The 12,895-nt window shown below is 33.1% G+C and overlaps 1 protein-coding gene across 3 annotated transcripts in view; it reads right to left on the minus strand.

The window, feature by feature from the left end:
- LOC126920004 (fasciclin-1) overlaps positions 1–12,895 on the minus strand; it is a 382,295-nt gene that overhangs the window by 25,060 nt on the left and 344,340 nt on the right. For 2 of the 3 annotated variants that reach the window (XM_050729813.1, XM_050729811.1), the window contains exons 8-9: positions 4,679–4,921; positions 3,176–3,205 (exon numbers count right to left, since the gene is read on the minus strand). In XM_050729813.1, coding sequence (XP_050585770.1) covers positions 3,176–3,205; positions 4,679–4,921 — 273 coding nt within the window. The remainder of the gene's footprint in view (positions 1–3,175; positions 3,206–4,678; positions 4,922–12,895) is intronic. The other variant, XM_050729812.1, reaches the window with a different exon arrangement.

The following is a 12,895-nucleotide window of genomic DNA, read 5'->3' on the forward strand; positions in this document are numbered from 1 at the left end:
TCTCCCGATATTGACCCCGCCAGTTCTCGTTTACTGCCTACGGTGCTTGTATTAATTATTGTAAACAATGAGTAAATTGTTCTAATCGAGAGTAACGAGATTTCCCTGTGTAGCGTTAAAACTTCGCGTCTGCCGTGATACATATCGGTTGTTCGACGAATAAAATCCCGCGTGACCGATAAATTGTTAAACTTCAAATATTTCAATATCGAAGTAGCGTATGGTACGGACGTTTTAATTTCAGAAAATTTTCCACCCAATTCTGGTTATTCCGATGTGTCCATTTTCGAAGAAATAAATCTAGATGAAAGCAGAAATAACGACGAACTGTAGGACAAATACTTGGAATGGTTTTTTATAATTACTCTGCTAAAAATGGAATCGAATAATGTAAATTGACGAAAAAAATATTGCAAATGAAATATTACATCGACGTAATGTCGAATATAATCTCGTGTGAACTCATATTACTCATATGACCTTAAAACACTACAAGCAGGTTTGTACGGACGATTGATATCTTAAGACATTAAAAAGTAGCTACACAATTGTTTTCGCTGTAAAACGTGTTGTTTTAAATATTTGAGAAGACTAGATAAGTAATAAAACTATAATAAAAACTTTAGAAGTGACTTTGGGGAATGTCCCGGTTTCAATATTTATCTTCTACATTTTAATATTAATATTATAGCAAATTAAGTTAGAAAATTCTTTCACGCTATTATTATTTAAATAATAATACTTGGTATGGATAAAAACTAAAAAATAACATCGAAAGCGTAGCTTTACAAGAGCGCTATTCGGGATTATCATGGTAATTAGTATGGCGATCAGGAGAAACGTAAAATTCCCGAAATGTATATATATTTCACTTATGAGAGCGCTCCCATGAACAGAACTATAGTTCGAATCGTATTTTTCGCGGTATTTTTAGTCGTTTATTGTACCAACGAAGGTGCGATTTTTCATCCCGGATTTGCAAAACGCTTCTGTATTGCCCTATAAATTCATCCTGTAAACAAACGCGTAAACAAACTGCGAATTCGCGAACGATGCGCAATGAAAGAAATAAAGTCGCTTAAATTTATTCAAAGAGAGAGAAGTGAAACGTATGAATTTACGCGGGAATTATTCTTTTATGCAACTCCGTTGAGGATGTATCGTTTTAATTAAACGATTTTTGTTTCCTGTTTCTTCGTTTTTCTCGTTCATTTTTCTTGCTACATTGTAAAACATATTTTTCCACGTTTTCAGAAGGAACTGTTATAACTCAATCGCGCGAAATAAAAAATCGTTTAATTATAGATCGAAATCTAGTAGTTTTTTTTTAAAAGCACCGTTTATTTAATACATGCGCACGTTTTTTCGATTACAAAAATTCTTAATTAAAAAATTGTATATCAAGAACACGTGTAACATGAAACGGAGATACGTTTTCAGGAGGAAACGATCACTGAAATGCAAGAAGTAGAAAAATAAAATTTGCTATCTTTGCCAATATTTATGATCCAAAATTTGATATTTTTTTCGTGATAAGGTTTCTTTAAAGGGAAATCTAATATAGTGCATGAATTAATAAATTTTATAAATTCTATGAAAGTTCATAGACTGATAAATTTTATGAAAGTAAAATTTACTTTTACAGCTTAGATATAGGATTAAGGTAGTAGAGTCATTATTAAGTAGTGAATATTTTCTTTACAGATTTTCTTAAGAATTATCCTAAAAAGTTATTTCGTAACGATATTATTCGAGTTTTTTCTTTTAGAAAAGCTTTTCTTTTTTCGTAAGGTCTTTGAAAACTTGCTTCATAAGCGCATGTCCTAGAAATCCGTTTCTCCGTTATTCTTTACTTATTTCACTCGCAATAGAAACCAGGAAAATATTCGGTCAATAATATATAGAACCTTGCAATTTCTGCGAGTAACATATACTATAACTCTGTATTTCGTTACAATATGAATTGTCCGAAGAGGATATTAATGATCATTCGCGTAATCTTCTGAACGATGATAGAGCGAGTGCTGATCGCACGTTAACCAGAAGTTTTGAGAAATGACGTTAAATGAAAACGAACTTTCTTAGTCGAATCCGATAAGAAGATTCCCGGTTTGCCTGGATTAATTGTAAGTGGATTGGAAGGTAAAAGTTTGACCAAGAGACTCCTAACGTCATAACAACGCACTTTAGGTTAGTCTTCTCTGAGTTTCCTCAAAGTTGACCAAGAACACCTGTTAGTTTCTCAGCTGTTCATTATGAAGCAATGACTATGAAAAAGATTTTTCGTCGGATAACAAAAAGTTTCTATTCTTCAGCGTGTCTGTTGTATATTAATTAGGGATGGAAATAAATTTGAAAATAATGGCTATAACAATGACCAAGAAATTAAATAACAAGAAGAAAATGAGAAAAAGCTACATTAAAAATGTAAGCAAATAAATTTGAAGATATATATCTTGCATATTACAAGATTGTATACAAATTTCTTAACGGTTTAAAATTCGTTTAAAATACTACTTGTCTTTATCGTCACGCAATAATATAGCAATATTTGATAGTATTTGATGAAATTATTACTGATTAGTATCCATTCCATATTCAAAATGAATTGTCTGCTTAAAGTATTTTTTCTAATCGTAAATAACATAATTCCAAACAAACTCAATATGAAATTTAGTAGACGATAATATTTCAATTATATCATGTTGAAAAAAACTGAAATATGAAATTATTATAAAATGAGTCATAGACGAATAGGAATCAAAGAATAAAAATTATATTATTGATTACATCAATATGATTAATTATACGATATGATTAATTAATACATCATTCCTTCAATGATCTCGGGTATCCAATTCAGTTTGAAAAAGGAATTTTTGCATAGCTTCAAAGGTGTAAACGAGTAAGTCCAGTAGGAAAGCAAATACGAATAATCGAAATTCAATATAACGTAACTACGACTACGTGCCATGGAGTAAAATTTCATTTCGAATAACAAGTGTTCCCAGAGACTATAAATACAATGTGTACAGCGATATTTCACAGAATGTGATTTCAAGTTGAGGTCAACATTGAGAAGTAAATCAAGGCAATTGCAAAAGGAGAAAAAGATGCAGAGAAAATTCACGAACAGTCTAACAAAAACATTGAAAGAGAATAAATGTGTAATTACCGCAAAGTGTGGCTTCCCGATCGAGGATTTCTTCAAACGAAAACAGAAAACCGAGAAATATTGAGTTAATCAATTTGTAACCACCGCACACGCGTGTAGAATCATAATTTCAATGAAAAATATTGTAATATCGTCGTTTAGAAACGTTTGTGTTATTGGGGGAAAATTAATAAATAAAATCCTTGCCAATATTTTAGAACAATATGATAATGATTAGCAGTTGTAACTTGGTTGCAGGAAGTTTCGATTCGCTTCTAATAGTAAAATTTTATAGGAATTAACTACTAATTATAATTTTAAAGAAATTATTATTTTATTATTAATTATAATCTTTAAAAAATCTACCCAAACTCTTAGAAATCTTAGAATTTTTATAATATTAAAATCGAATTCCAAATATCAAGAAATAAGAGTTAGAATATGTTTTAATAAAACAAATATTCGAGAAGTTTGAATAATAAATAATGTAAAGATTGATCTTTATCAATAAAGCTAGAATAAGTATGGATATTGAAAATTAAAAAGATATCTGATTCTGGCATTTGATTTAAAATCAATAAGCATTAGTGAAAAGGGCTGTAATTCGATAATTCTAAATAGAAGGAGAGATGTAGAATTTGTAATAAAGTAACATTATATGTGAAAATTGATGTAATTGTTATGAAATAAAATTGAAAAAAATTATTGATTTATGTTCAGAATAACATTTTTATTGATTTAGAGAAATTAATGGTTTTTATTTGCGATACCTTTAGGCCTGTACTATATTCTATAGTTCTTTTAACTAATGCTACGAAATAAAAAATATTTAAACTAAATTCCAGTCCACAGGATTCAGCGAATCGTATAATTCATGAATTTTGAGTATTAGTTATTTCAGGATTATAAGGGAACTTGAGTATGCAACGATAATTTTCCATAATACTGATTTGTTCCTTCGAATTCATTTAAAACATAATTAATAATTCGAAACTGAAGGTAACATTTAACAATGAAACAATAAACATCTTACTATAAGCTGTAAAATTTTGGCATGCAATCATTTCAATCAGTGAAATATTTGTATTTATAAAAGGGTGCATATCAATTAACACATTCGCTGAAAACTTCAATGAAAAATAAACATGGTTAAGGATTATATTTTAATAGGAGCGAATGTATCAATCATTAAATGGAATAATAATTTTTAATATAAAATGACTCTCATGTTTTCTCTATTTTCGATAAAACTATCAACAAAATCTGCATCATAAAATTATTATTTTCTAACCTATTATCATTTCTCTAGAAATCTATAAAACTTTTTTAAATTTCTAAAAGTTCTTAGCTCTATGTAACTTCCAATATTTTTCGGTTTCTATATATTTCTTAGTATCCTTGCAGTATATATCTGAAAATATTCGAAATATTCCCAGACATTCGAAGCGATTCGAAACTTTCACTGATATCTTTGAGGACGGGCCCTAGGCTTTTCTTAGAAGTTCGTTAAATTAGATCACTCACCTGGCTGACGCTCTTGTTCTTGATTTTATCGAGTGGCAACCGTTCCTTCACATAGTGAAGATTCAGGATCTCTTTCACACGTTCCTTGTTCTGCAGAATCTTCTGTACACCAGGTTCCTCAAGAGCAGCGTTGCTGGGCGCGAACAGGGTGACATCACGAAGATGACTGATGGTGCTCATGATCTCCCCGCCGAAATCTCGAATGGTCTCGTAAAACTTATACACTGGCCCATCCTTCTTTTCCTGGATTTAGAGAAAATATTTCTGTTTATCGATAATCGACGAGTATCGCGAATTCATTCTAGGCGGAATCGTTAACAAAGAGGAAGAAATAAAATTGGGGAGAAACGAGGAATTATTAATTAGAACACTTAATCAAAGAACATAGAAAATTTCGATATTTTGGTGGCGAAATTTGCGAAGAGAGTTGCCTTCATTTTTTGGTCTTTTTTCAAGTTTTTACTTTGTTACTTTCAAGTTTTAGAATTTGAGTACTTGTTTTATGAAAAAGTTTACAAGTCTTGATTCATCGATTCTTGATTAATTCTTGATTAAAACGGTGTACGAAGGGGAAGGACTATATTTTCGTAATAAATACAAAAGGCCTTGTTGTTAAAAACATTCTTTTGCTCTATAATAAATGAAAAAGTGAACGTTTTATTTCCTCCCCACCGTTCTTAATTGCATGTAAAGCAAATCGAATATAATTAACTTCGCATACTTCGCTGTACGAGAATGACAAATAAAATTTACTCGCTGGGGACACGAGGGGAGGTATTGAAACGCAGAAATGAAGCTTCAAGCTTTTGTGGAATATTTAATAACCCGGGTTTCTCTTTAAAGGTTATGAAAAATGGGTGAACCATTGAAGAAAGGATAAAAATAAAACAGACAGGATCCAACAAAAGTTAAAGGTATGTTTGCTGAGGTACTAAAATTGATTAAGGAGATCACTGCCGATGAGATATCCCGAGATACGAGGCAGCGTTACAAGGGTACGATTTCAATCGGATTTATCAAACGGATTCGATATCAAAATTAATAAACGCTGCGTAAAATGATTCACGCAGACGAATGATCAGATCAGGTCACATCTCTTCCCTTATTCAAGCCAGGAGATTTTATTTTTTTCTGATATACATATGTACGTGCTACATCTCATACAATTGAGAAGCTTCTTGTTTCGGTGATAGATTGTTTGTAAATGGACAAAGAAACAGGAATTTTGCGATAAAGGAAAACATCAAAAAATGTGGAAAAAGATCTATATTCGCGTAATTGTAATTCTTTCTTGACGAATAAAGAATTGGATTTAATTTTAAATTCAAGTATCCAAATTCTTCGAATATTATAATCCCAATTGAAAATTCTCACCGATATTTTCAACGTAATATTTCACCATAGGATCGCGTCCTTCCCAACAATATCTTTCATTACATTCTACTCTAACAATTTATTGAATTCAATTAGGAAATAAGATACTACACTCGCTTCTATTTGGCTACGTATCTAAATTACAAATTTAGATCAAAGATAGTAGGTTCTCGGTTAAATAATCTAACAAAGATTAAAAAAGATGTCAAAATAAAAGATCAACATGAATAGAATCGTTATCAATAGTAGTATCATCATAAAAGTATGTCCCATCTAAAATCGTTTGTCACAATGCAATAGAAAATCGGTTTCTCTCCTACCTCAAACGATAACTTACAAGTTCAAATAGATTCAAATTCTTTATCGAGATATGTTGGAACCGCACCAATAAATATTTTCGTTTTACATCGTAAAAGTTAACAGTTAACATAAAATATACGAGAACTTCACATCTCCAAGTTCTTTTCTCTAGTTTCTTCACGAATTCCATTTTCCCCCGTCTAAATCATTACCAGAACTATATCGTTCCTCCTGATTCGATCGCTCTCACCGGAACACCGATTTTTCCTGGCTCTCAACGGGCAAAGAGTTACGACCTGTCGCGCGTAAATCAGCCGGCACGATCCAGAGAAGGTGGCGTTTACGTATCGCAACGCGTCTTTCAGTCTGGCGAACAAACGAAGCCGAAACGACGTGTGCGTGTGCGTGCGCGGATGCACGCGACTCGTCGTGCCGATGGATCGTTAATTCTCCACGAGGACGTGGATATTCCTTTCGGCGTGGATCAAAGATTCCGCTAATTGATCGTCGATTCGCGGCACGGGAAGCCCGCGGAACGGAAACGAACGCTGCGCGAACGTTGTTCGAGGCATCGCGTCGCGTCGCAATAGCGACGTCGACGTTTCTCTCTTCTTGTTGCTTTGTCCGTGCGTGGCCGTTTAATTTCGACCAAAAGAGGAAACGTGCACCAGTCTGGTAATTAACGAGCCGTTAATTGGCTGCACGTTGTTACCGATTCCGCTTTCGTTCCTCGTTTCTCGGTATCCATCGATCGAATTAGGCCTGACGCTAAACGAGCGATGAGACTTTCATGGAATTTTGCATCAACGACACTGTACTATTTAACAGATTTATAATCTTAACGCAGCGGATATATTCAAATTTCATTTATTGTGACGAAATTTTCGTAAGTGCCAAGTGGAATGCATAACCTGGCGTGAAATGTGGAATGAGAACATCTGTGAATGTGGACTCCTGTTATATAGACGAAAAATTATAGGTAATAGGGAAAATTAGAGAGTTTTTATTAAAATGGAATTCTACTGTACTGCAATACACACGAGGATAAAATCTTGCTATTGTAACAGTCTCGTGCGCGTTGTATTACTGGAAATATAAACATGTTAAATTACATAATACCATTTGATGGAAAATTAGAGATACTTGTCAGATTTAACTGATTTACATTTATAATAGTGGGATCTCACATCTCTGTGCATTGTACTATTATAAATATCTAGGTATATATAAAATTGTCGTATCATACATTGTCAAAGTGTTCACTGATGCTAAATTCCAATGACGTCGTATCATTCGTTTGCATTGGGCGTGAGTGTTTCAGAAGGGAGAAAGTAAGAAAGGACAGGGAGATACACTGGCGTGAAAAAGTAGCTGATTATCTTTTGCAAAATTTCCTAAAAATTTGATGTATAATCTATCTTAATAGTAGATAAGGTACTCGATAGCACTTTAATATGACCTAATTGGAAACAACGTTTTTTAGCTTAGAAAGTAGATGTATTTAAAAAAAGAGAGGTATTATCTAGGAAGTTTTGGAAAAAAGGATACAAATAACGCTATAACAATCAATATCCAAAAAATGTTTCAAGACACATGATAGAAATATAATACTGATTGAGATATATGTTAAAATTAAAACATTGATCGTATGCAAAAAATTTTAGTAAAAATAACTTGTCATGTTTTTCAAATAAAAGCTATTTTTATGATACATTTTTATATCTAACACTAGTTGAAACATCTTTAATTTTATTCTTCCAAGAAAAAGTGTAAAATTTGCCAAACCAGAGGCTTTTGCACGCCACTGCTGTCGATTTTCAATTTTCTTTTAGTACAGACCAGCTGAGAAAAAATATTTAAGATCAGAACATCGATATTATAATTTAACATGCAATTTATGATTGCCAAAAAGGCTGTGTGAAATTAGAAAAGTGTTAGTTCGAGTAATTGATTTTGTAGCTGGCATATAAAATTCGTGGAGGAGCTTAATTTCAAATACCCTTTAGATAAATGAATCATGCTACTTAAGGAAGGAGTTAGAGAGGATTATCCCACTCGATATGGTTCTTATACTGGGCTCGCTTAAATGCTTAGTAATTTAGAGGTTTGGTCAAGTATTTAATCCTTTTAGAGGGAAAATTTCATTAGTCAATGCATATAGTGGAATAAATTAACGTTACTTCATATGCAGCAATGTAATTCGTAGTACAATGCAACATCCAGACATTCTTTGTGAATAAATTGTGTTTATTTGAAGAGATTATGACTTCTGCTACTGACGCATATATTATTATATTGCATATATAATTTGTATACTTTTTCCATGCAAAATAACAATTCCCACAAAAAGTTATTAATGCAACAATGAAAATTCAAAAAAGAAAAGAAAAGAATTTACTTCGATATTTTTTTACTTTTTAAATGGAGAATCATTTTATATACTTCTGTTACAAATTCTGATCTACAGAGGTTTATACTTCTACTGCACTAAATTATTTCTTAGAGTCTCCAATTACAAACTACATCTATATTAAAGCATTGATTTTTGAAATTTTATGTAGGCTTTTTAATATTTCTTTCGCTTAGCCTACGAAGCGTGAAACGAAACTTAACACTACATTTTCCTCAATTTCCTTTTTAATCGAGGGGGACTCATTTAGCTGGTCTGTACTTTCTTCAGTTATTACATCCTCTGCAGGTTTGCGGACGTTTCAGCTAACAGGAAACAGCGAAAGGGAGTCTCAAATCAAACATTCACAGCGTAATGGACAAACGATATTGACAGAGGACCCGGGGAATAACAAAAGATGCTCAACTGGCTTTACTTGGCCAGACAGGAAATTCGTCAAATCAACATCGGCGAGCAGCATGATTTTAATAATAATACGATTCTACGTCTAAGGTATCTACAAAAAGATAAATAAACTAGAGAACCTGTTGCAAACAACCTCGAGCCTTTGACTTGAAACGAAAATATGAAATCGGGGCAAAGCAAATTGAGAAATTGGCTCTTCGAAATTAAAACTTTTACCAATTGTTGAAAGGATGTTCGTTTTGCTGGAATTATTATATATCACATAGAGATTATTTTTATATTTAGTAATTTAAATTATTTCATCAATTGAGCCCAAAAGATGTCAATTTTCAGTTTAGAAATGAATAACTTCTGAATATCTAGAAATTTTGTATAAATGTACAAATACATTCAGCAGTGACTTTAAGTCATACACGAGAAGATTTTAATTACAAGTTTGATCTAATTACAAAGTAAATTAATTCGAATAAAGGAGCGGAAATCTTCCTGGAATGTTTCGCTCATTTGCTTCATTTAATTAACAGCCATGAAAATCGAGAAATGTTTGAAAGCCAGTTTCCTTTGTTATTTTTCCTGCTTCGATTTTGATATCCGTAAGGAGCTTTTCATACTAGTCGCACAGCGCTAAATTCAATTAAACCGAGTTCCATTCGTTTCAATGCTCCAAAGCGTTAAAAATTAACATTCAAACGAGCCAATAAATTTTCAATTGTTTATATCTTTTTAATCGTTTTGGCTCATCGTAGTGCCATATATTTATCATAATATGATATTAATTTCTAACTAATAATTAATTAATAGATACTATTAATTCATAGATAATCAGAATAAGTTAGGTTACATCACTTTTGTATATTTAACTTTATTCTATATCTTGTGCAATAAAAATTATTAATAGATTCTATTGTTTAGATATAGAGAAAAAAATTAAATTAAGCAACTTAACCTAAATTATTCCAGTCAATTACTCAAAGGTATAAATTAAGTATACTAAATAATCGAGCAGAACGAAACATCCTATCCTCATTTCTCTCGTAGGCGATTACACTTTGATCGTAGTTGCTCTTCTTGAAAAATAAATTCAAAAAGTTCAATCGCAGTAAGTACAGTCGGTTTTCAGAAAATCAACTACTTTCGTCGATCAGTAACAATAATTCAAATCCATCATTTGATTCGTCTTTCATATCCATAAATATAAAACAACTTCCAACTATTAGAAACCGCACAATAAATCTGCCTTGAACAAAACAGCAGTTCAGATTATTCAAGATTTGCAGGTGGAAATCCACGAAATTGTCTTAGAGAAGTGTGTAACGTTGCACCAACCCTGTGATGTAGTATATGTAGTATATTACCGAGGTTGGCGGAACGTTTTCGAAAACACAGCAGAGTTTACACCTGAAAGCTCGAAACAGTCTGAACCGTAATAATTTGGTCTGTAAGAGCCTGGATTCTCAATATAACAGGCAATAGTGGGAACACAGAGAGATGTCTTGAGGTTGCTCGATTTCCCATCCGACTGTTCTTACAGGCACTCGCTACCTTCTCCACGTTTTCTTTAGAGAAACCAACAGAAGCTTTCGGTATACACGACTAGAGTTAATATATACGTGTATATATGTATAACGATCTAGAATCGCTCATTCAACTTGTCGCAACGCAGTTCGTACGCGTCCAAGTATATATATATATTTTTATTTTGAAACAAAGAGTTTTTTTGCGGGTGTCGTGTGTATTCGGTAGTCGTTGATGAGTTCATTTAATAAGTACTTACGATGCCCTATATGACATGCAGAGTCCAATAGAGACATGCAAAGCACCACAGAATAACATCATTGAGTCAATATAAGAGTAATAAACACATGTACACAATTGATAGAGAAAATTCGAATCGGCTATTTAAAACTTTTTCTTTTCACTCTTTTCTTTTTTTCATTGAGTCGAGTGAGAGTAAATGGGAATTTCCGCATTTTCCAGTTGGTCTGGAAAGGAAATACTAATCTACCTTGTGTTTCTTCCTTCGAACAGCGATAGTGGATATATATATATGTGGTGTTCATTTTATTTGGACAGAGATCTGTGAACGTTAACGCGTTCAATCTGGCGTGGTTCAACTGTGAGTTGAACATTGTTCACGTATTTTTAGTTCTAAGGTGTTTCTAAATTAGGAAGCGGTGTAAGTCTGATTAAGACTTGAAACACACTATCAAAATTGCATTAGGAACTCAATGCAATCTTGTAATTGAAATTTGATAAGCACACGCGAACTAAACATTCTGTATCGCTTCAAGTATCTTGCAGCTCTAACAGTTTCTAAAACTTTAAGTTTCGTTCATTCGTGATCTGTAAAAAATACTGTACCTTGTAGATCATCGACAACTTCAGTTAGATATAACTAAACATTTTCGCACGTAAACAGAAGAATTCAAACAAGAAACGAAATCTGTATTCAAATTCGGGCACAATTAATTCATGTCACATTCATACGCCGGCTTGAACGCGTTAGAAACAAAACAAAGAAGGAAGTAAAATTTCATTAACAAACATACAGACTATCAATTAAATCGAATTAGGAAAGAAGAAACCGATTAGACAAATTAGGAAAGACATACAATGGCTTGCAAAAGTACTTGAGCTTCTTCAGATTAAAATTTTCCAAAAAATAATTTGAATAACGAAATTACGAAATTTGAAGTAGATTTCAGTAAACATGTTTGAGTAAACGGAAGTGCTTTCGTTAAATTTTCCAAATATTCTCTTATTTTGCAAAAAAAGAACTGGTATCAAATATTCAAAATTATGAAAAGTCATCGAACTGCGTAACCATTACTATGGTTACCAGGTCACTAGGTGCTCGAATACTTTCGCAAGCTATTGTAGATCTGATCAAAATCGATCGACCTCTCGTCTCTCAAAGGAGAGGGGTCGTTGAATTATCAGCGATGTCCGGCGAATAATTGAAATTTTAATCGAATCGTTCGTTGTGTCGGTTTCGAGCGTGTTCGCGACGCGAACGAAAAGAAAGGAAAAAGGGAGAAAATGAAACTAAAAAAGAAAAAGAAACAATTATAGAATGATAGCGAACGATAGGGGTTACAGTGTAATTGCTCCCGTTTCTTTTGTCTTGCTTCGCTACAGGAGAACACCGCGCGTTAATGTTGGTGTAATAGAGATCGGACACATGGCCGATAGTAATTTAATATCGGCGTGCAATTAAACGCTCGGCTGCCGGTAATCGTGCCGATGAAAATCGTTATCGCGATAATAACCAGCACGATTAAATAGATTACTCGCCTTGTGCTTAGTAGTAGCAACGACACGGCGCTAATATCGCCGTCGCACGAAAATTACAGAAACTCGACGTCCAGCTGAAAATTTTTTTTCCCGCGTCGTTTCGAATAACGCGCGCGCGCGAAACCGCTTATCGAACGACGATTACTCACGGCCACGATTCTGTCGCGTTCTGCAACGTACAGTCGGTGGAAGAGATATGGCGTTGTCGTAAATTAAGCGAGGCGTGAACAAAGATACGCTTAAGTGGTTCAGATAAATTGAAATAAAAAAGAGATAAAAAAAAGAAAGAAGGCAATGGAAATATAGAAATTATATGGCAGTTTCTTGTATTGTTCGGGATCCGTCGAATGTTGTGATCAGACCTTGTTTATATCGTGTTGGGAATTAAAACAGCGGTAAATGGAATAATTTCTGTGTCGAATATGGGAATAATA

This window comes from Bombus affinis, chromosome 9 (assembly GCF_024516045.1).
Source record: "Bombus affinis isolate iyBomAffi1 chromosome 9, iyBomAffi1.2, whole genome shotgun sequence".
NCBI classification, from domain to species: Eukaryota; Metazoa; Arthropoda; class Insecta; order Hymenoptera; family Apidae; genus Bombus; species Bombus affinis.